General features: G+C 43.8%; 1 protein-coding gene across 2 annotated transcripts in view; it reads right to left on the minus strand.

Moving 5' to 3' along the window:
* The window catches only part of LOC146831106 (carbonic anhydrase 2-like), a 93,761-nt gene that overhangs the window by 17,765 nt on the left and 50,987 nt on the right, over window positions 1-25,009 (minus strand). For both annotated transcript variants that reach the window (XM_085605339.1, XM_085605338.1), the window contains exon 4: window positions 11,292-11,410. In XM_085605339.1, the coding sequence (XP_085461465.1) occupies window positions 11,292-11,410 (119 nt within the window). The remainder of the gene's footprint in view (window positions 1-11,291; window positions 11,411-25,009) is intronic.

The following is a 25,009-nucleotide window of genomic DNA, read 5'->3' on the forward strand; positions in this document are numbered from 1 at the left end:
AGACTTTTGTCCCCGTTGTAACCCGTCATGCCTGTCTTCTCCCCACTGATTGGTAGTTGGTTCTGCCCGGACCGCTTATTAGAGGTGAACCATCCGGCTCCACTGGAAGGCACCCCTAATAAGGACATATTTACTAAATATGGATCAGTCGCTGTAGCCTACAACAAACTAGGGCATAAAAATCGCTATAGAGAAACAAAAATAATCGAGCGAGACCAGTAGACCACTGATGGGATCCTTTTTGACCCTACAAAAATAAGAAACACTAGGAAATAGCCCTTTGCGAAAAATATGAAACTAGGGGAAGGAGCCAAGCTCACGGTTGAGATGGCCACGAGGTAGCTCGGCTCCATCGCTCTCGCTGCCTAAACATGTCTGCCCTACCACCCACCCCGCCCAGTAAACACGACAAAATCATGCACAAATGGAAGTCTGCTAATACCCACCATCGACGTTACCGAACTGGGTTAGATCGCGCACACTTGGGCTAGGTCGTTTTCCGATTACGCAGTAACATCCTTGTGCTCGTTGCCAGATTGCAAATATGTACAACACTCCAACAAAGTAGTATGATTAAAACATTTTTAATAACTTATAGGTATAACAACATTCCGACAGGGTGAACACGTTAAAACATGTTTTTTAACAACTATTTACATGACAGCCTGCCGCAACCTCTATCCCAAAGCATTCACATCCACGTGACACAGTCCTCACCCTCCTTCCTCGAAGTAGCAACATTGGCTTGTTTTGGGCGGTCCTTTTAGTCGGCTTTGGGCTATAAAAGACATGCAAAATCCATCGGCCTGTAGGGCGGCATCAGTGACGGACGGTTGTGCGAATAGGCCGGAGGCTACACGCAGCGCTGGGACCCTGGCGGCGCCGAGGAGGAGTCTAGCGGGTTTTTGTACTGGTCTTGCCATTCTCTTCTGCTGCACAGATCGACAACGAAGGGTGCCCTGGCGGGGGGGAAGCGACGCGAACGGGCCTCCCCCGCCTCCCCAGGTGGAGGCTCACCAGCTGAGAAGGCACCCCTGCCGTTTCACTCGCCGTCCAGCTGAGTAGCCGCCCCTGCACTCACCAGCCAGCTGCAGCAGGGGAGCCATTTACGTCTCGCCTGCCGGACGACCACCCAGGCGCGGGCTCCTTTCTGCACCAAGATTGCCATTAGCGTTCGACGCAAGAAGTGGGCCCCCGCAGCCAAGTGGTCGGGGGGACCCACCCCAGTGGCTGTAACGAAGAGCTGCTGCTGCTGCTGCCACTGGACTCTCGAAATGGCGGTCGGCTCTTCAGATTCAGGCCTGGTCCACTAAAAGATGGCTCTGGGCTACCTTGGAACTCGGAAGCTTGCCTGCTCGGGCATGGGCCACACCCTTGAAAACGCCCTCTCAGCTTTGCAGATTCTGTGGGAGTCATTGGCCTTCGACTCCCGTGGACTTCCGGTGGGGGCAACCGCCGCTATTGCTTGATCATTCCACATTAACTTGTCTTTTCCCCGGGCGGCAGCCATCTTGCCTCCTTTTGGTGCCCTGAGAGAGACTGATTCAAGGCGTCGGCAGCGAGACCCGCCTGCTGTCCCGCCCTGAGAATGGATCATGGCATTGCTGCGAGACCGTGGTGACGCCATGCTGACGCAAGCTTCTGTTTGAATTATCAGGAGACACTGTAGCCTAGCCGCTCGGATCAGTTCCGGTGGAACCTCAACATGACCCGGTAGGAACAAAAACTGTGCTTCCCCACCCCCGAATCACGATTCATGCTGTCTGTTCTTTCCGTTGGCTCTAACGAAAGTTCTCGAACTGCCGAAAGGGATTCTGGTCTGGCAGCTAGTTAGTGGAAGGACTTAGACTGTACGCTGGACCCGCCCGACCTCGCCCCAAAATGGCGCCGATGTAGGAGGGGCCTACAACTCCTTATGGCGTTTCGGTTACTTGACATTTATGTTAAAAGGATATGTATGCGATGTTTTCACACATGATGGGCGGAGGGACGGGGAGGGTACTGATCGGGCATACGAACAACCTTATTGATGCTGGCCTTCCCACTTTTATTATCATTTTTATTTTTTTCGTGTTAAGGTAGTGTTGCTCATGATACTCGACGCCTCTCACACCGTGGCCGGCCTGTACGGTTGTAGGCCCGTATTTGTATACTGACATTGTTTTCAATAAAGGGTTTTTGAGGGAATTACGGAATCAGCGTCATAACAAATCATCTAGGTTGGTAAAGGTTTTGAATAATGACTGTTACTCTCAAGCAATAGAAAGCAGATAATGCAGACCCTTTTCTTTTCTTGCCTGAATTTTAGATTGATGAAATTTGTACCCATCACACCTGTCCTTTTCCAGAGTTGTTAGAGAATGGTTGACTATAGCTTAAGGTATCTGCCGAACGCAAGGTACGGTACCTTGCCCCATAATATGCGACCGATTGAGAAACAAATGCACGACGAAGGAACCCGAATTTAGGAGACGAATAAAATGGAGCATCCTTGTATAATCGAGAGGAAGGATATAGTAGGTCTGTGGTATTACCCGCTCCTGCAGCTAGCCTGGTACGTGGTAAGTAGAACTTTTTCGTGTCAACGCGCGCTAACGTACTTTGAATGCTGCACACCGACCCCCTTTTCTTTTTTTCTCTATAGGTCACATCGGAGTTCCGACTGAAGAATGGAGTGGACATGGACCGCACCGTGCTGAATGTAGGGAAAAACATAGACAAACGTTGTGGGATGGTGCGTGAAGTGCAGACCACCACTGAGAACGTGAAAAACTGTATGGTATGACTGTGCGTATGTGCCCTTATTGTACGGTACGAATGTGTATGCATTACATATGCTTGGGTCGCTGGAAGAGAACGTCATCGTATGACTGAAGTGCTTGTCTATCGATCAAAGGGAGGGGAGTAAAAAGTCCGACACCCCCCCCAAAATGAATTACGGAAAATACTGAAAATACTCAGCATGCATAGGAAAGAGGACAGGAAAGGAGAGGTCCCCATACTCAACGAAGCTCTGTGTCTTCGTCTTAAGTTTCTGCGCTTGATGTATGTACTGTTACGCCCTATCCGGTATTTGTGTGTACGTGAACGCCGAATTTATGTTTCTCCCCCGCTTGTGTTTTCCTACGTAGAACTGACCGGTGCTACTCCATGTTGTGTGTACACCAAGTAGCCTATTATCGTACACATGTCTCTCTCTCTCTCTCTTTTTATGTCGTACGTATACGAAATAGCCTACTTGATGCGCACGTCTCTCTCTCTCTCTCTCACTCTCTCTCTCTCTCCCTCTCTCTCTCTCTCTCTCTCTCTCTCCCTCGCTGAAGGCTCTCTTGCCCTCTTTCTTTTTGAATAAATTAACGACACTATACCTCCTCAGTATGTGTATAATTGGCCTAAAACACGACAGTGACCGAACAAATTGACAGAAGCAAAACGACCGTAATTTTACCACATTACTACCTCTCCTTTCTGTAAAATGTTGAACCTAACTGGCTGAGAAAGAAAGGACAGGTAAGACGACTGATGTCTCCCAATCTGGCCCTCATCACGGGGACTATATGTCAGTGGTTTTCGTTTTAGAGCTCTAACGACACCACCTCCACCGCTCAGAATCGCCCCGCCCAATTGCTCAGAACTGGAACGTCTAAGCACCCCGTCCTCCCAAAATAGCCCCAGTTCTGTACTAGCCGTCCCAGGGTATTTTGAACAATACAGCTGATGACTTTATTTTCTGAAGATACATCGCCTAAACTGATGAGGGTTACCTATTGTCTCCAGCAAGAAAAATGTTTAGCTTGTGTCCCTCCCCGAAATAGATATTTGTGAACCCATAACAGTAGCACCTCGCACTTTTTCATAAACTTAGCAGTCCTCGGAGAAAAATATGAATTAACAGAGCTTGTGTTAGAAGAACGAGTCTCTACCGGAGAAGCCGGTTCGAATTTTGATAGACCAGAAAGTTGACAGATGTCAGGCCTCCTGCCACGATTATAAGGTACAGGAATCGACACCTAGCAGGCCAGACGATGGAAATTTGCAGGAACACCCACAAAGCCTGCACCACAGCAAATGATTAATAAATTAGTAACATACACCGACATAAGAGTTAATAGACATCCATCATAGAGCGACCGATAAAAACCTTTTCCCCGACTACTCGGTGGTTGGGAGAGAGAATGAAGTGTGTAAATGTCTCCCCTGCCAGCTCTCTAAGATTTTGTTTCTTGTACTCATTCAAAGATAACATGCGGTCATCAGAAGAGAGGGGTCGGACGTGACGCACAGCCTGGCTGCGGATCATGGAACATCTATGGCATCGACCAAGGGGGAGCCACGAAGCAAAAGGATGCGGGACGAGGCACCATTCTCAGCATGGAGAGCGATAGAACGAAGGGCTATCCCGAAGCCCCCTGCTCGCTGATCAGCTCGTGCCTGAAGTCCCAACCCGTCGAGCGCGATTGATGGGCCCAGTGCTGAAAGATTCTGCTCCCCTTGGCCCACTTTTGATCCGATCCCACTCCACCCCCTCTTCCCTCGGCCTCCCAAAGCACCCCCATTTTTGAACTTGACTTGACAAAGAAGAATGAGAAGCGGGTACTCCGTCTCAAGGTACCTATGATAAGACCAGTCAAGGGACAGGACAGAACAGGACTGTGATCCAAGAGCAAAGAATGGTCACACCCTACAACGCGAAAGCCTGGATTTGAGCTGGACCTTAGCTCCACCGCCGGTGCTCAACAGTGCCAACGAAAGAAGAAACCCCCCCCTCCCTGACTGTAACTCATGTTGAGTTGTATTCCTCTCCCAACCACTTTTGAATTGTCTATCTTCCAATCAAGTTTCCAAGGTCCTTTATCGGTCACTTCCAACTACACACTAATATCTAAGAAACATTAGCTTGGTATAAAATGACAATTGTATAGCATCGGCCGTACACATGACTATGCTGATTAGTTTGATCCACACAAAATTCTAGACCTTGAGTAATGTGCGTAATATTCCTTGTCTTGCCGGACCACCTCTTACGGTATCGAATTTGTGTTCAAGCGAGCTTCCCTCCACCTATCTCCAGGTCTGACATATGACGCAGCTGATGTAATTTTGTATACGCTACCTCCTCGCCTGTCACATCAACCACATGTAACTATGTACAATTGTGTCAGATTGTTCCTGTCTGTCCTAAAACTCTGTACTTTTAAAACAGGAACGCATGAAAGCATTTACGACATTATGGCTAAGAAGTTAACGAAGGTGAATGTCGGCTAGACAAGCTGGCTAGATATGTTGAAAAGGGAGGACTGTTAAAATCTGGTTTGCGATGTCAACATAATCGGCGCCATCTTGTCCCCTCCCAGGCTCGCACGCTCCCTCAAGCAGTAGCCATTTTCGAAAGCGCCATGGCCCCTCTGCCCCTCCCCTCCCCCGCCGACCACCAACGCGTTCCCTAGGCGCTGCAAAACATCCCCCACGCGCCGGTCGCCCCCGCTCCCTCATACATAGGCCATGAACCCTCTCCTTCTGCGCGACCCTGCCATGAAACCACATCCCGCACCTGGCCAACACCTCCTTTTATCCCTTACATGGTCATACATCCTTTCGGTAACCCCTTCCTCCACGCCTGATCGTCCGAACTGATCCCAGGCCATCACCTAGCCCTGCGGACGCAGTTTTATTACCCCTACTGTAAAGGAAACACCCCACATCAAAGGGATTACAGTAGATCAAGGCCCCCCACCCCCTGAGACCCGACCAGTCGCACACACCCCCGGGAATTGGCGGAATGTCCAGCTGTGTGATAGCCATCTCCTACTGTGTGTGGGGTGGGGACTTCCACTGTAGATATGTGTGGGAACGAGCTTGAAGTGGGGATTCTGAGGATGTTCTTTCATGTATCAAAGCAATCTCAAGAATGTGCCATGTATGATAAACCTGCAATAAAGTCATAAACCTGTGTATAAGAGGCCAGGCCTCAGAGATGTGGTTAGAGCACCTCGTGACGATACCTTACTGTCTGATCTGATGTGTTCTCCTCCGGAGAGAATAAACCTTGGTTTCCTGCCTTCCAGTCTCCGGCGCCTGCCTCTTTGTTGGTTAATTATCGAATGGTATAAGAGGTGATTACCGCCGGGCAATACTCAAAAGGTTATCGACTGCAACTGCCGCTACCATTTAACAGAGGGGTGGATGGATTTCAACTCTTAAGCAATATATCATTATGAATCATTAGTCCTCTAAAAATACACACTCTTTGATACTTGCTTCGTGAAGGCATCATTGAACAGGATGACTGACTTTGATGCACAAATATCATGGGATGCTGTTACGTTTATCCTCTGCAACCTCAGCACATCAGTCTGTGATTTTTTCACGGTCCACATACATGGAAATTGGATTTGCATTTGGGCATTTACATCTCCAGCTTGACATTTCTGTGGTAGGATCTTGTTTTATCCTGTTTTATTCCTTTACAGGTTGCAGCAATTGTATTGTGCTCTCCCATATGATTTCTGGTGTTCATTAAAGGTTAGCGACTGTGAAAAGAGTTTACGGGGTACCTGCAATGTAGGTGCGATTGACCATTTACATTCGGGCCGAATTACATCTAATGTTTTGTCACCTACCTATTGGGTACAGGAATAAAAGGGTGTAGGTCCACCAGGAGGTACTTTTTGGCATGCTCTTTCCTCTGCTTTCATTTCATTATTGTAGGCACACCCACACCTACTATTATGAAGTACCTTCCCTCTACTAACAAACATCTCAAACGCTCCCCTCTGCGGAGGACTGTAACCCATACCATTATTTCATGGAATAGTGGTGTAAGAAGGGCCCTTTGATGAAGCATACTACCTAGAGGTGGATGAGAGCTATCGTCCTTTAATCTGATTGGATTTATACGATTTTTTTGCCTCCTTGGTCTTTCTCGCTTTAAAACATTGAACATTAGCACTGTTTGTGTTTATCGCAATTTAAATATTGTGTATTATTTGGGTGCAGGTGTTGCAACTGTATTTCATTTAATTAATTTTGAAATTTGTGTATTTTAAGATTTGGTCATTTTCTGTGATATTTATTATGTATTGTTGTTTTGTACAAAAAACAAGCACAAGCTGGACATTCCCATATTTACTGCTGTTATAATAACTAGGATGTAATGTGCATTGACACAAGCTTCACAACACCAGCTTGACATTGATTGTTCAAACAATCCACTTGAAGAGTCAAGGAGGCTTGAGAGGTCAATTTTCCTTCACAGACCAAGTGTACAGTGTCCTGGTTGGTGAGAAACACCTGCAATCTCACATTTGACATCTCTTGCCTGTTTTGTTATTGTCACTGCACAGATAAGGAAAAGGATTACCCAAACTGGCAGAGTAGGTAAAACTAACAGTGAATTCAAAATAACTTCACATTCTTTGGATCAGAAAAATAAATATGGCAGACCAAGATAATGATCTCTATTAAGGTATTGCACCTAAATCTCCCAGGAGTGGCTTCCAATAGTGGCAGCCATACTTGAAATGGCTGCTTTTATGAGTCCTGATCTCAATGTTTTTTTCCCTACACACCAAAGACATTCCAGGATCAATGATAGAACATGATAATTATTGTGATTCATGTTCCCCAATAAAGTCCTCAAGACGTTTGCAGGAACACTATGTTGGCACTGCACTTGGATGTGAAGAGTGTGAAGCAATGTCAAGATTTTGATCTAAGCCAAGAAACATCTTAGATTACTTAAGGTATCAAAAAGTTATGTTTAATAGGATAACCATCCCAGTAATTAATTTTAGGAAAAGATGAACGAAGGACCTAAAAAGCTGCGTTTACTAACAGTGCTAATTTATCCATTATTTTTTTATTAAAAGAAGAAATGCGGTCCAAATCAATTGTGTATTTTATGATTTTAAGCTTAAGAAACCTATTGTTGCTTTATTGAGAAGAGTAAATTTAAATAATAAATCGGTGCACTGTTAAAAGGAATGGTAGCTAGAGAAAGCTAACAAGCTTGAATGAATGCTTGTTAGGGGAAAAGGTGAAGACTTTAACTGCTGTAAAATTCCAAAGTGCAAGTTCCTTCTCCCATAATCATGAGTAAATGACTGCTGTGTGGTGCTATTAGTGCAGGGGATATCTTTCTGACACCTCCAAATACCATTTCACAATTATGAAAATGGAAAAACATGGCAAACGTTACTCAAACTAAAACCTCCAAATGCTGGTTTTGATGTGGGGGATTAGGGAGGGTAAGGTGGCTAGGTTAATATTATCAGAGTTGTAAACCTCTGGAATACTATGATTACTGGTCTATTCCTTGTTTTCTAAGACAAGACTGTGGCAGTAACCAGTATGAGACTATATGGAAGTGTATCATGCATGTAGAAACAATGTTAAGTAGGATTAGTTTCAAGTGAAAAAGTAATCATTCAAAGAAAAACCGTAAGGATTATAGGGTACCAGAAATCCTTGAAATATCATGACATAGAACCAAAGTGCTGGCTAATAAAGCACGAATGTTTGCAGTGCATTAAAGAGATTTAAAAGCATTTAGAGAAAGATAGGAGGAATTTAGGTTAGTTTAGACTCCTTAAATATTTCAACTAGCCTTGTATTGTTTTGTATGATAGGAAAATTATTCAAGGATAGGATATTATCCATGTCTAATGTAAATTTACTGATTTGATGTTGAATAGGAGGGCTATTACTAGCAATCATCTTTTTTTCATTGTTAATTTACTCATATTTAAAAGGGGGGTCACAGAGATGGCACACACTTTAGGTGTCACGTCACAGCGGCAGTAACACTGCCTTCATAGGCCCTGCAATGGCAGACGCCTGAGACAGGTTTGAAAGGCTACTTTGTTGGGTGGCGCAATCAGCGCTGCAAGCCCACCAGTAGCATTTAATTTACTGGCCCTGGGTATCTGAGATACCACTTTACAAGGGACTGACAGGTAAATTAAATATGCCAAACAGGTGTAGACCAATCTTACCATGTTTACCACAGAGAGCACACACACTTTACACTGGACAGTAGAGCTAAAGTGCCCAGAGTCCTAGAACCACCAACACCATGTCAGAAAAAAAGGCTAGGAGGAAGGCAAAAAGTTCAGGGATGACCCTGCAAAAAGGGCCAAGTCCAACAGGGGTTTTCCAAGGTGCATTTTTATTTATGGTGTTGGAAGTGTTTTCATTGTGTCTGCTTTACATGTTCTGTTCTCTACCTGTCCTCATTTTAACTCTTAAAACCAGTTCTTTATTGTATTACTGCTGATACTGCAAAGCCATTCTCTAAGAATAGAGGGCCTGATTTATACATAGCCGGATGGGATACTCCATCACAAACATTACAGATATCTTGTCTGCCATAATACAACTGGTATATGCAATATGGTGGATGAGATATCCATCACGTTTGTGACAGAGTATCCCATTTGCCAAAGTCTAAATCAGGTCCGGCGTTATAAATGGACTGGACTCCGTGCCACATCTGTGGACAATACAGTGTCTAACATTAATCCACCACACAACAATGAATATGGTTTGGATTTTTGTTAGCCAAAGAGCACATGGTTGTTCGCTCTCTGATCAGGCTATTCAAAAATTCATGCTATTCATCTCTTTTCTATGCATGACCAAGAATCCTTGGATCCAATTTGAAAGCTTCACAAACCCAGAAAAATAAGCATAAAAATAACATAACTTTGCGTAACATAGCATACCGTAGCAGAGTATATGTTTTCGTTATCATCTGTCAGCCACATCTAGGTATAGTCGTCATGCATTTTAGGGCTGGTAAGAACACAGGACATGCTTGCAGTTGTTGTGGATCACCAATAGAAATGGGCTCAGACAGTGTTTTTCAGAACAGTATTTTTCTTGATTTACATTGAGATTTCTAGTGGTTTTCAATAATGGAGAGCTGCGATGCTTACATCTTTCTGTCTTCCCTGAAATCTGCCCTACATGTCCTGCATCCTGTTTCGCTTTCTTCATTGTAGGGATAGTTGTGTAATGATATATCAAGTACATGCTTTGATGGTTCTTGCTTTACCTAACTAGAATCTGGTTATTTTTTATGCAACACTTTGGGTAGTCTTTACATTTTGGTTGAAATACTGGAACTATGCTACGTCTTACCAGTGGCACACCATCACTTTTAAACAAATGCCTTATGCTTTGCGTGCAACCCAAAAATGTACTGTAGTTAAAGAAGTAACTACTTTCGAAATTTGCATGATCATCACTGCCTAATTGTGGTGGGAGTTTGCGTAATTTCCATAGCCGTATGTTCACCATGAATGAGCAGACGTTGACACCCATAAAGGAGTGTGACAGGAGTGGTGAAAGAAATACAAATTATTTGTGTCGGAAGACACACCAAAAACAAACCCATTCTTGAGACATACCTGAATATTTGTTTTTGGGACAATATTTCATCATTTTCTATATATGATGTCAATGTGCTACAGCATCAAATGTTTTACCTAAGTTATGTTCCAACACATTAGTAGCATGTCCTGGTCCAGCTCCTTGTCGCTGCTTATGAATGTAAATCCCAAAAAAATCATAATCAATATCCTCGAAATTTCTTATTGCTGTTTTTGTTTCTACTTTGTTACTACGATAGGGTTTCAAGTATGTCCTCTTCTTAGAAGATCCTCTTTGTGGGGTAGGAAAGGACATCTACATATCTAAGGAACACTTTTTATGCCCCACATTTTTCTGTGTGTGTTTCGCAGTGCATTGTAACGAAGCATGATTATCATGTACCCTTTATCTGATTTGCTCCAGAATATTATCATTAACAAACTCATTCTGGCTTGGTTATGTATTTACTTCCATAAAGCTCACTGTATCACATTGCAATTTACTGCAACTCGTACCATCAACAGAGCATTTTATTTACATGTTTCTCTAATATCTTAGACAGAAGGATCGCCTATATTGTTCCTTTGTTTCAAGAGTGATCTATGTTCCATGGTATTTTGGTGAACTTAGAGCACCCAGACTTGAGTCTCCTGGTCCACAGCAACATTGAATAAACTACTCTGAAAATCTGCTTCATCTAGTCTAAGTGTGGCCCATGGTTTTTCATTGTTTTATTCTTGTACATTTTCCTGGTCTTTGATCTTAGTCAAGTGTTGTTAATATACATGAGGCCATTTTTTTTCTAAAATTGTAATGTGTTCCAAAACGCATTTATATACCTTGTAAAGTCAATGCATTATGACGTAAAACACAGTGCCACCTCTTCTATGCATAAGATAATGTAGACCACAGTGACGTACCTCTGCAGCATATTTGTGGCCATTAACAGTGTGTTCGGATCCATGGTTGTCACAGTTTCCCCAGTGAAAGTGAAATTGCTTCAGCCTGTACAGTCCAGAGAGTGCTCCACCGCTTATCACTGAAATTCAAATAAAATATATGTTTTAGTTTTGGATTATTTTTTTACATCTCTGCTAATCTATGCATTCAGCACAATTATTCCCTCATAAAAGTTATGTTATATTCAGGATGTTCTTTTGATGTAAAACTCTACATGAACAAGGCCCCTTGGCTGTGAACCAGAAAACCTAAGCGACCAAAACACCAGAGGCTACCCAACAATTGCAATTTTCATTCTCTAAATAGACAAGTGGAACACAAATACACAGATGGAACACATATTAAGTGGAGAACCTGAGGTCTTGCTACTAGCAATCAGCTAGAGTGTTGTGCAGTGTTCCACTATCACCACTTAGCAAACACAACAAGATGATGGGCTGAGTGCTGAAACTTTTCAACCACGTACCCCCGGTCAAGAGATCTGGGTTTAATCCATTGTTCTTTTGCTCTCTATCAACCGGTCCTACGATGCGTGTTTCCGGTCCATGGAGGCCTGGAAGTTCGACTAGACTGTTCCCATGAGAAGCAGGTTCAAGACTGATTTGCATATGGCTGGGTCGAAACGGGTGGTGAAGTGAGCAAAAGAACAACGATGGATTCAACCCAGATCTCTTGACTGGGGGTGAGAAGTTGAAAGGTTTCAGCACTCGTCCATAATCTTCTTGTGTTTGCCACTATCACCACTTGCCATGTGGTCTTGAAGAGCCAATGCCAAGCCAGTAGTACTGACCGCTTTCCAAAGTCAAGTCTCTGTTTTCAGCAGGTGTACTGTGAGCTGCTGTAAATACCAGGTGTAACTGAATTCGATTCATCGAGAAGCGAGAAAACTACTCTACAGAGTTCTACACAGAAACCGAACCAGTCTACTCAGAGTGAAACACTGGGGTCTAATAAGACCTTTGAAAAATTATCCATCCACAGGAAAAATTACATATTTACAAGTTCCAAAAGACAGTCTCATGACTGAACGAGGACCTCTCCTAAAAACGCAACAACTTATTTTTGAGTCACAACACCCTCAATCGTCCTCATTGTGGATACTTCCCAATTCTTCTTTGTCAGTTTATACAGCACGAACTTGACCCGAAAGGTATTGGAGCTTACATGAGCACCACATACATTACACAGGGACACACGTATTTTTTTGGGGCGGGGGGCGGGGTTTTAAGGGATGTGCTCGGAATCACAGGCTGCTGAGCTGACTTCGAGTCTCGATCCAGGTTCCTCCGTCCCAAAGTGGGCAGCTCTGGCCTTTAGCCACACCCTCTCCAATTGCTCGAAAGATATCTTACGTAGATCTTTGCGTAACATGTCAGGCCCTGAAATAGCCAGGATAGCTGTGTGGGAGGGCTTGTTTGTAGTAAAAGGAAATCAAACCTGTATTTGATTTCTGTTCATACAGGCATGGCAGAAGACATTCCATATGCATGGGATCACATCAAAACTGAGGTTGAAAGGAGGTTACTTTCATTCAGCCATTACGAAATAGAAATACTTGCACCCACGCCGTTCGCAGAGGCTGTGTAATGAGAATGTTGCCCGCGAACCGCGCTGAGGAAACTGGAGAGGGGTGAAAGGCGCTCGTGCTGTAGAGCATTTTCCAATTGCCAATCATATTTCGCCTTTTGTGACCTTGCATGACCAATCATTCAAGCAGCTTATCTGAACTGAGGAGCACGTGATACTGGCAGTGTGAGATGACCAAATGGCAACAACTCATTTAAACTGACATCTGTGACCTGCAGTGACTAGCTACAGAGCAAAAAAGCAATACATTCTGATTATTAATGTGTAGAGATGAAAAGTAATCAACTGTGAAATTACTCTGCCAGTGAAGATGATGCATTGTGTGCCCAGTGTGCAACACACTTAAACTGGTCTGAATTTGTGGTGCACTATGCCTTTGTTATGTTTCCAGTCGCAGAATATATGACGGTAAATACATTTATTTCAACTACCCCTGCACTTGAATACTACTGAAGAAATTAAGGCACATTCACTCAGAAGCAGTTTTATAAACATGAAAGACGATTGCTGTTTACTGAGGCCAACATTAAAGATCTATAGGAAATGCAGTTCTTAAAATGAGACATTCCTAGCACACGAGAGATGTCCGATGTACTGTCCTTTGCGTTACATGGAATGCATCCGTTTCTTGCACGCTTTTCACTCGGACTTGTCTACCCACTGCACCCCCGCCCTTGCAGCATGGCGTGCTAGTGCGCAAACAGCTTACACAAGTCAATGCCCCGAGTTACAAGTGCCGACTGGGCCCTGCTCTTCGCCGTGACAGCCACAGTGTAAGCTCGCGTGACGCAGCAGGCTTATACCTCAGGTGTAATTAAGACTGGCGTCTACTGACAGGCGGCTAACCCCCATTTTAGGCGTTTGGCTGCTCAGGAGCACGAGAGCGCCGTTCGAAGGGTGGGCGTGCGTGCTCGTAGACCTCAGTGCATTACGCCATGCCTATGACGTGTCCTTGTGTTGTGGCTCGCGCGCATGGCGCTACCACACAATAAAGGCGTTGCATTTGTGAAAGGCGCTGCTCGCTGCTTCAGACTGTAAACGTCACAGGGAGGGCTCGGCCCACGGTACCCCTCTGTGACTCAACGAAAACAGGTTTGGCGCGCGCCTTAGTGAATAGGCGCCCACGGCTTGTGCAGCACCCAGTGAGGGAGGATTTGCTCAACTGCAATGCTCACGGGGCAATACGTGTACAAGAAACCGCATGCTTTACCGTAAACTGAGATAATTACTGTAGGTAGAACAAGAGTGCACATAAATAGGACTTTATCACGTGAGAGGAGTGGGAAAGAGTATGTACAGTTGGAGCTACATTTCATTACTTGGGGGATGGGGCAGCACAAAGCATTTATGAGTACGGGAAATAGTACCGCAGGAGTACTCTTTTACTTATGCGCATTTGTGAATTGGCAGAGATGTAGCTAACTCACTGTTCGTAAAAGTGCACAGAGGGCACAGTCCTTTCTATTGGTGCTAATTGCATAGGAATATGACCTGAATAATCACATTTTAGATAATTTCAGTTGTAAATATTGATCAATCTTTCATTGACTTCAAAGCTCTTTCTTGAGAAGTTATCTACACTATGTTTACCTTTTTTTAACATTGATTTGAGTTCAGTTTTCCTGTGCCCAGCTTCAAACTATTTTTGGTCTGTGCATTTCACACCTATGTAGCACTTCTTCGGTAGAAAATATATAGAAAGCTGTATCATGTTTCATGAGCACTTTTCATTGAAAAGGCATTTTTTGATTTGCCTGTAAGCTTTGGCCCATTGGAAGGACTTTCATACAATTTGGCAAATCACTATCTTAATCAGCTGAAGTTCAGCACCATTATTTGTACAGATACAAGGAGGCGATAAGAGTTAAGAGGAGGTTAAAAAAAAAAAGTAATTTCTCATTGTAGCTCCCATAAGATAATTTGCTGTTGCCTACACCCAGAACCACTGCACGGATTTATTCCGAACATTGCATGAAAGTAGAACTTTGAACATAAAGTGTGGTTTTGTTCGATTAGTCTAAACGGTTGTTAGGGCGGTCACCTTCAGCACAAAAGGTATGGTGCAATCATGATCCTTGATGTTATCAGGATGTTTTGTTTGCCATTGTGAATAATATTATAAAATATATTTGAGAGAAGTTGGCCTGGCATATGCTGGTCACTAGTTATAGTGGCCACCTTGCACCAGTCCAATTCGACTCTTATGGTAGATAGGTTTAAGACAACCTTTTAAAGAAAGCTATCCTAGTGGTAGCTGTGGAGAACAGCCTTCAGGCTAAGTCTCAGAGGAATGTAAAGAAGCTTGTTTTACCTTTTAATCTCTTGAATTACCAAATGAAAGGACACCACACAGGTATATATATATCAAATATATATGTATTTATTACTAGACACACTCTACTAATCTCTTTATGAGATTAGAAGCCAGGTACACATTCAAATGTCAATGTTTCACAATAAATTAAGCACAAATATGGCTGGAGCCCTAGGGGCGTACCAGACCATATACTAAGAAAATGGTATAAGGATGTCGACTTGCAAAATGACAAGGCCTAGGGCCTGGGGAATCGCTGGGGCTTCACTACTGCAGTGTTTGATTTTTAAAGTTCTTGGGTACTTCGAGGAAGACTACAAGCAAGCCACTTACAAGGTAAGTACTTTGAGGGCCAACACACACACTAGGGCACCAGAGTGCACGAGTTACCTCACCCAGGGAAGCTGGGTGCATAGGTGTCTTTTGGTGTCGGGTCGCGTTGCTGTTTACGATGGAGACCAAAGAAGACTTGCTGCTTGCGTCGACTGAAGAAGTGTCCGGTGGGATCCAAGCCTGGATTCAAGATGGAGAAGACCTGAAAATTGAAGGGACAGTGTTCAAAGTCACTTGCCAGTGACCGGTGGCCAGGAAGATGGATGACCACGGATGTCGGGTGATTTCAGGTCATCGATGGTGTTTTGACTCTTTGCTCACGAGGTCCAGGAGAGTTCGACGATGACCAGCAGCTGGATTCGGAGTGTCCCACAACGTCTGCGGCTGATGGCGGTGTCGGCAACTGGATTGGAGCCAACAAGCCGTGGCAACTGCAAGTCTCATGTAGACTGGAGAAAGTCGATGGTGCAGACCAGCAAGGTCTGAGAGACTCACCCAGCATGGGTAAGTGAGGGCAGGCCTGGAGCAACCAGGAGAGCCCTTTGAGTTGTTGAGAAAGTCTTCAGGGGACCCATTAGCCAACGGGCAAGTGATGGCAAAGACGCCTCTTTAGGAAATGCTTCACAGGAGCCCACGGTCACTCAGGACGGGGTAGGCCTCTGATTTTCGCTGCAAAACCTGCTGGAGGCTTGGGCCACAAATGGTCCAATGCACAAGTTCGTAGAACGTTGTTTAGGGTTTGCACTCGACAATAGTGCACGGTCCCCGGGTATTGCTGTTCCTCGTCAATTGTGGGGTCCACTCGCCACAGCTTCGCTGGGGACTCATAATGGCCATCGAGAAGTCAGGAAATCCACTTTCGGGGTAGCAGGGACTTGGAACTCCGGCGGGAGCGGGAAAGTTTGCAACCGTTGATTAAGGTTTTTGGTGCCTGCCAAGCAGGGGAGTCACTCCTTGACTCCAAGGGAGATTCTTCTGTCTTCCAAAGGTAGTGGAACATCAAAGGACCAGGATTCTTCTTTGTAGAGCATCGTCCAGGGTTATCTGAATTGCAATGGCAATGCTTGCTATCTTATAGTGAAGATAGGGGAGGGACTAGCTCTATGACCACTCCTCTAGGAGGGTCATGGTAGGGGGTGGTTACACCCCCTTCCCTTTGTCCAGTTTCATGCCAGAGCAGGGACAGGTAGCCCCTGAACTGGTTTGAGCTGGCATATGCACAGAGGAGCCTACTGCTCCCCCAGTGCAGTACTTTAAAGCACTCTAAGAGTGCACCCTCCCAGCTCCAATACACTAAATCCTGCCTGGAAGGTGGTGACACCTCCCTGTGACAGGATGCCTTTGGTTGGGCTCCCTCCACTGCGAGCTTCAGTCAGCAGCAGGAGGGCAGCCCAGTGTCTGTGCTGGTGGCATCCATTTTGTGATGCCAGGGCTCTTTCAGATTTCTGTCGTTTAGAACAGTGGGTACATGTCATCTCCTCTAGAAGGGTGGGATCATACTCCCACACCAGTTACTGGTGTGGGGGTATGATTCCAAGTTGTTTGACACCAAACACGACATGTTTTGATGCAGTCATTCCAAAGTTAGCATTTACCGCAAGGTTATAATGCACTTAAGAGTATATGGTTTAACCGCATCCACAAGCAGCCATAGAGAATAGACTCTAGTAGCTGCAGAGGGGTCCTGCTCATGCAGAGGCACCCCCTCACATAGTAAACCAAGCACCCTGCCCTCAGGATTGATAGGGCCTGCCATAGGGGTGGCTGATAGGTTTATATGTGTGTGTACGGTGAGATATAGGAACCTATACCTCTGTGAGGAGTTCTAACACTACCTCTCACAGGCTGCAGTAGCAGGCCTGTGGTGTCAGATTGAGTCTGCTTCCCAGGGGTGGCATAATACATGCTGCAGCCCCTGGTAGGCCTGTGAAGTGCCAATGCCCTAGGTACCTAAGGTACCATATACAAGGGGCTTATAAGGTACCACAGTATCCAATCACTAGTGCCTCTAATATGCACACCAATGATTTAAGGGAGTAAGCAGATAGGCTGGGGTCCTGGATAGCAGGATCCCAGACAGACTAGTCAAAAACCATTCAAACACCAGGAAAAAAGTGGGGGCAACCATGTAGTCAGATTCCACCTTCCTACAATATTCAAAAACATCATTGCTAATTTTGAATTTGCTGATTTCTGTAAATTAATGTCAAATATTTTTTGTGATAAATAAAGCCTGATTTGTAGCCGCATATGAGTTGTGAGTGTATTCTTAGACAGGGATTGGGAGTGCAGCCTCGCCAGGTCTGCCCCCTAATAATCTGTGGTTTTATGCCAATGTCTCCGCAATTGACATTTAATTGCCTGGATGTCCGTGTGCAGTAGCAATATCTCAAACGATGCTGCTGACAGAATTACTTGCAAATCTTTGTTTGAAAATCCCATCTCTTTGTAGTTTTCCCCCCTCTATACTAAAGTAGTTATTTCTGGGCATGGCGCACCACCAACAGCACCTCATACACCAAACAACCAGCACCATCTTGAAAGCAACTACTGCTGACTTTATACCACACACTGTAAAATGTGCCACTGTCTGGAATTACTCTCAGTCCTGTTTATTGGTGAGCCAGCTCCATCTCCATTATCGACTGAATTATGACTTGATCCATTTAATAGACACAGTAGATATTGTCTACTCAAAACATTATCTTGCTGGCGTCAAAACAATGGTTTGAGGACAAGGATTTAATTCCAGTAGAAGAGGGAAGCTTCAGGGAGGGTTATGTGACCACCAATCACTGCTTCAGTGTATAGGTACAGCAAAAAAAGAAACTGAGGGTATGTGTTCTGCTGCTTTGTAGATTTTGGAGCAGCGACCAACTTGGTAAATTGGTAAACATTATGGGAAGAATTGAGTCATCTGGATCTCCTCAAAACTTTACTCTCAATATTAAGAAAATGAAATTACAGAAATTGGACAAGAGTGGAAATTGATGAAGAGGCCTCCCTCACAGAGTAAATCCCAATATATACCGGGCAATGTCTGAGACATGTACTGGCCACAATGCTGTTTGCCTTATTTTTGGCTGATGTTCTTTTGGTGCCACAATAAACCAACGTATGCTTTCAAAAGGCTCACGGGACTCATGTCCTTTGCTTATACACATGACTTAGTGATCATGGATGGTACGCAATTGTTCGTTAATGCATTAATGGTTCAAGCCATCAGGCTAGAATTTAATTTGATTGCTTAAGGTAGTTTGTGGCTTTACAGAGCTTCTGATATTGGAATAAATTGATAATTTCTTCAGAAAATAAGATGGCACTACTAAGAACGATTGAAAATTGAATTACGATGGGCAGAAAAAAAAGATGTTTGCCGTGAGAAGAAGTTACAGAGTGGAAAATAATAATCCAGGAATACTATGAAGTGTTCCAAATCAGATCTCAATAGAAAAATTATTTTTGTTTTGAAATTATGGCATTATCAATATGTCGAAGTAAACCAGTCAGTTGCCTTGCATAGCTACAAATGGATTGAGGGAGAGGAAAAAAATCCATGCATACCCAACCGAACAGATGCTTGTATTCGCTATAAAATATTTAAACTTTCAATGGGCCTCAATCAGTACTTTTCCACTCCATGTACAACTAATCTATTTCACAATAATTGAGGCTTCTGATGGTGCCTATTGGGAGGGATATACAATTGTTCATACTTTAATATATTGTGTTCGCTTAGTGAGCCTGTGTTGGTGTTTCTAAAGCCAGTCTTTGAATGTGGTCTGCGCTGTTGGTCATTTTCTAATCTAAGTACATCAACTGAAAATTGTTTTTAACCTTTGATGCTATATTACAGTATCGTTTTAGTAGTATTATACTATTTTGCATGTAATTAGTTTAAACAGACCAAGGTCTTAATAAACTCATTATTCATTCATTCATCCATTCTGCTCTGTTTCAGTGCCCGCTCTTTCCACACACTGTCTGAAAGAGCTACTACTCTTTCACAGATTGCAGGAGGTTGAACAAAAACAAGATTAGTGCCAGTAAAGGAAACTTTGCAGCCCCTTTATCCTCTGATTAATCAAGTGGCTCCAGAGAAAAAGCGGACAGGGCAATGGGAGGTTGTGTCTTTCAAACATGCTAGGACGCGGTTTCAAAATGATTTTTACTAATCATTTATAAATCATCATTTGTGGGTTGTGTTAGTTGTATGTTACTCTATGTGCTTGCTACTGTTTCTCTAAATATAAACCTTCAGATCTATCCTTGTGAGCTCTCTTCCTTTGGTTTTGCATGACCATTTCTTTTCCATCAGATGTTGGGCACCCAAATTAGTCTGAGCATTAGTATCCCGTTCTTCTGATGTGCGACTGGAGTTCTCACATTTATAGGGCATCGTAAGGTGCCAGCGCTGTAGCCTCTCTTAGCATCATGTACCGGCCTTTGATGGCTGTCAGTTGCAGGAGAGCTTCAGCTGTCCCGCTGTACTAACAGCCTGCATTGCCAACAGCCTGATTGGCTGTTCTGCTGTACGCAACACCATGAATGCGCTATGTTTGGATAGTCTACTTAAAATAAGGCAATCTTCTTCATTTACAGGAATGACTTAAGCATAAGAATAGCATCTACGAGAATAAACAGACTTCACTTTTGTCTAAAGTGGTTTATTACTTAAATTCAACATGAAATGGGCGAGTCATGGAACAGTTTGAGAAAGAGTGATCCACGTGTTTTTTCTCTTTTGAATCGGGCGCTGATGCTTCTGGAAAAGGACGTTTTATTTACATAAAAAATACTTTTCTTCTTGAGGATGCCTCCAGGAACATAAGCAAGAGCCCTTTTAACCCTATAAACATAATGCTGTTATGGAGCATACCATAGAAAACATGTACCGCTAGTGGGGGAGTACAGTCTAATGGTAGAAAAAATAATGTAAAAGCATTTCGTTCCAAAACCTTTCTGAGGTTTCTGTGTGAACCATAAAAGGACATCTGTAAGATCTCAAAGACCCAGATAGTGACTCAAGAGTGGATTATGGGAGAGGGGAAAGGTGGGTGTGGTGTGAAGCGATCCTAGCCAGTAACGAACCTCAAGGTGTTAAGACTAAAGAAGAAATGTACTGAATACTATGTCTCAGGTAAAGGAGCCCCAGGCCAGAACAAGCATTATTCCAAGCTTTGTGGAGGTCTTGTTTCACCTGCGGGTTAATTTACTTTTCGATCTGACAGAAAAGAAATTTTGCAATAAAAAATCACTGCAAAATTATCACAGCATATTATGAAATGGCACATTATTAGATCTTGTGGGCAACTGTCTTCTCTGCATTGTGAACACACACTAATCTGTGATCCAAATCAAATAATCTCTAAATAGTTTTGGAATATTGTCTAAAACTAAAAAGACAACAGAACAGAGAATGGTATAAAAACAATTATTTTTCATTCTGTTATTCCGAAATTTCCAGTTTTCATACTTCACGCAGTATTTTTCAGCATTCCGAAATAAATTTCTCTGTAAACCAAGAATAATGATACTATAATCAAATGTTCTTCTATGTTCACCTGTTGCAGAGCTTTCCTAAGCACTTCGGCACTATGGAGCAGGCAGAACAATTGTTTTATGCATAATTTACCATGTGCAGAACTACTTTGTTTAGTGTTTGATAAGACTATGTATGACACCTATTGCTGCAAAAAGGAACAGTGAGAACGCAAGAAACCTTGCAAATATCACAAAGCTGTGAAGTTTCCCTTAGACATTCATGAAGGATGGATAAAAAGCATAAAACCTTTTCACCCACCGCAGAAATAAGAACAATTAAAAGCACTGTTTAAGCTGAAACCTTCCAAAGTACAGTATCTTTCACTAATATTTAATTTACTAAATTTATCGCAAAACTAATTTACAGAAATTAAAGGTTTGTTGATCAAATAACAAATCTTCTGTATGCATACATGCACTAGTTATGTGTTTCTCGCATGCTAATATCTAAGCCTTAATTTAATGTTTGCAAACTAACTGAGAGTTATGGGGATTCTTGCGAGGCTCGGTACACATTTTGTGCTGCGCCTTCCTGCCTGCTTTGATAATGGTAACTCACAGAAATGCCTTGCATCCCATCATGTTGCTTTGTGTCCTGTGAAGTCCCACACCAAACCTAAGTGTATAACCCTCCATAGTTAAAAATAAGGGAGCGCACTGATAAACAATTCAGAAATTAATTTTTACATGCATCCGGAAGCTGACAAGACAAATTTCAGATTTCAAGACATCATACTGCTAAGATCGGAATTTGATGCAAGAACCGTGTATTTTGCTGTGTTCCATATGATGTTCATTTTGGTTCACAGAAGTGTAACTGTCTGTTGCAATGATACCTGTTACATTAAGCTTACAATGGTTGCAGTGAGTTACCTGTCACATTATCTGAGCACCATAACTATGGATGTGGACACATACCTTATCTACTTTCCTTTAGTAAATTTCTCAAAGGTACTTAGCCGCTTTCACAAAATTGCACCAAAGCCTCCACCATTAGCTACATTCACCAGCTCATAAGATACTATCAAACCACCAGAGAAAATTTGAATATGTTAAATGTTCAACTACAATGTCTCCAGTATGCAGCCACCAGGGTCCTAGACTTCAACCATGAACCCAACATTGGGGGTCATTGACTCCTGGTGAAACTGAGTTTTAATAGCAAGACATTCATTTTGATGTTTACTCATTGCTGGGAGACTTAAGGGCATATTTACAAGCTGGCGATAGAAAATTATCGCCGCTTTTGCGGCCGTTTTCGGCCGAAAAGCGGCGATAATTTTATTGCCTAATTAGCAAGGCCACGCTAACGCGTGAAACCTTGCTTTAGCATCAGGATTTCTAACGCCCAGCTTTGCATCTCTAATGAGATGCAAAGTGGGCGTTCCTGACCTAACATGACAGGAGAAATGTCGCTAAGCGACATTTCTCCTATCATCAAGCCCCACGCTATGAAGCATAGCGTCAGGAAAAGCAGCGATAACCCCTGTTATCGCTACTTTCCTTACGCCTGCTTCAGGACTGACTTAGCTATGATATCCTATGGAAGGTGGATATCATGGCTAAGTTTGTGAGTCCCTATCAGCAAGCTAACGCCACATTGCGTGAGATTATCGCTGGGTTTCCAGCGATAATCTCACGTTAGGCAGTTAGCGTGAGGATTTTTATCGCTGAGGAGATAAGCGTTGCTAATAGCACGCTATCTCAGCGATAAAAGTCCACGTTACCCGGCGATAATTATCCTCACGCTAAGAGTGCTGAGTGATAATTATCGCCGGTTGTTGCTGATATGCCCCACCGTACCTGAACCCTAAGGTTGTCTTCACTGTACATGGTGGAGTTGCTTGTACGTACACGGAGGCAACAGTGATAGCAAGAAAAGATACCCGCGGTAGGTGGTACATAGATTCAGATGTATCTCTCTAAAATGGAGGCCAATGAACTTCATGGACCCAGGTTCAGGAATATTCCCTCTCATGAAATCAAATGAATGCATCCCTGGTTGAACTCTTGAGGAAGGTACTAAAAACTGAACTGTTTGGAGAGGACTTTGCAGTAAATTCAATTATTGAGGTTCTGCAGCGGTCTGAAGTTTTAGTGCCTACTTGATGCAACAACTAAGCGCTCTGAGATTTTGGTGATGGATGCTATATTAATGATCGTAAATGAATATATGAATAACACTTTTGAAGACGCCTCTGCTATTACCATCCATATGCAGTCAACAATGCAAATTTTAAAATACATAGATGATGATGATGTGTTTACATGTGTCTCCTACCACAGATGCAGATAAGAACATGTATCATCGGACACAGAGCGTAAGCACTTGCCAAGACAAAAAATCATGAAGTGATCAACGCATCACTCATTATTAGTGCAACCATTAGCGCATACAGTAAAAACAAGAAGACCATTAAGCATGTATGTGTCATAGGATGATGTTGCTCAATTCAGTATCCCTTCTAAACTGAGAAAGCTACCGCCTTCTTGAGCGACGAACCGTGAACGTATTTCTGTGCACAGTCCTGGGTGCTTCTCTTCCTGACACTCTACTTTGAACACTCATCATTCTAGGGGATGAAAAGAAGTTGTGTGTCCTCCTTTGAGACATTTAGAGGATATGAGGCTACATCCTAAGGAACCTAAGTAGTCTGCCTTTCTTTTATTATAATGTGTCTTTGATTTCCAGTTTTCATATCTTTGCACACTAGTTAGCATTGAAGCTATCAACAAGGGGTCATAAAGAGGCAAGATGGCGGTCGTGTGAGACCGTAGTGCAGCCTGGCCGGTGCTTATGGAGGAAAATTGAGGAATTTTGAGGAAATTTGAGCCTAGCGAAGATGGACCCTAAATGCAATCGTTGATGGCTGATGGTGATGTGCCGATTTTGCGGGGGATATTGGGCTGAAAGTTGTGCTGAGACGTGCTGAGCCGAGTCAAGCTGAATTGAACTACAGTATACCAATGTAAAATGCTCGATGGGGAGATAACCGCTAAAGATAGAACACACGGCCGAATTTTAACACTGGCTACGGTGATCGGCTTCTCAATAATCCGCTATCTCTGTGCTATTGGTCAAAACTATAGGAATTGCTGCCGAACTCACCAGGGTGCCGCTTTGACGCAGGTGTACAACGAGATGGCGCCGAAGAACGCGGCTGCTGCTGCGGCTGCAATGAGAGCAAGAGAAGCCAGGGCGGCAAGACAGGCTACCCGGGTCGTGGATGTATCTGCAGGAGCACTGTGTGTCGCGACGGGATCAGCAGAGAAGGCTCTCTCTAGAGCCCCAAACGAAAATCAGTCTTCCCGGAAAAGTGGCCAAAACACTCCCTCTGTGGTGGAGCTCCTTCGCGGCGGCTCAGCGCGTCCTCTTCCAGGTCGGGGCGGGAGGAGCCAGCCGAGTCTACCAGGGTCTCAGAGTGCGCCTGCTTCTCAGGCTACAGATACTGCAACGCTGGTCGCTGCGGTCAGCGAGCCCCAGTCTGGAAGTACACGGGGCCAAGATGGTGTAATGACAGAAGGGATCTCTCCCCAGGTAAGAGGCAGCGGCCCCAAAGACCTAAAAAATGGGAGTGGACTTAATTTTCAGGCTCATGGTATGTCTGAACGGAAAGATATTGAAAACTCTCTTACAGTGTCTAATACCGATCCTGTTCTATATTAATCACCTACCAGCAGCCTCTATTTCCCTCGAGAGCTCGGAAATCCTAGTGAGTAATTTGGCAGCCCCTTTGGATGGTGCCCAGTCTGCCGAACTCAACCCTGAAAATCTTAGTGAAGACGATCCTGATAAGGATAGAGATAAAGATAGAGATCCTAGTGATTTCTACTCATTCTCAGATGAACTAGGCTGGTCAACTGACACTAATACAGACACAGCGTCCCACTCGAGCGAAT

The sequence above is a fragment of the Triturus cristatus genome, chromosome 5_1 (assembly GCF_964204655.1).
Source record: "Triturus cristatus chromosome 5_1, aTriCri1.1, whole genome shotgun sequence".
NCBI lineage: Eukaryota > Metazoa > Chordata > Amphibia > Caudata > Salamandridae > Triturus > Triturus cristatus.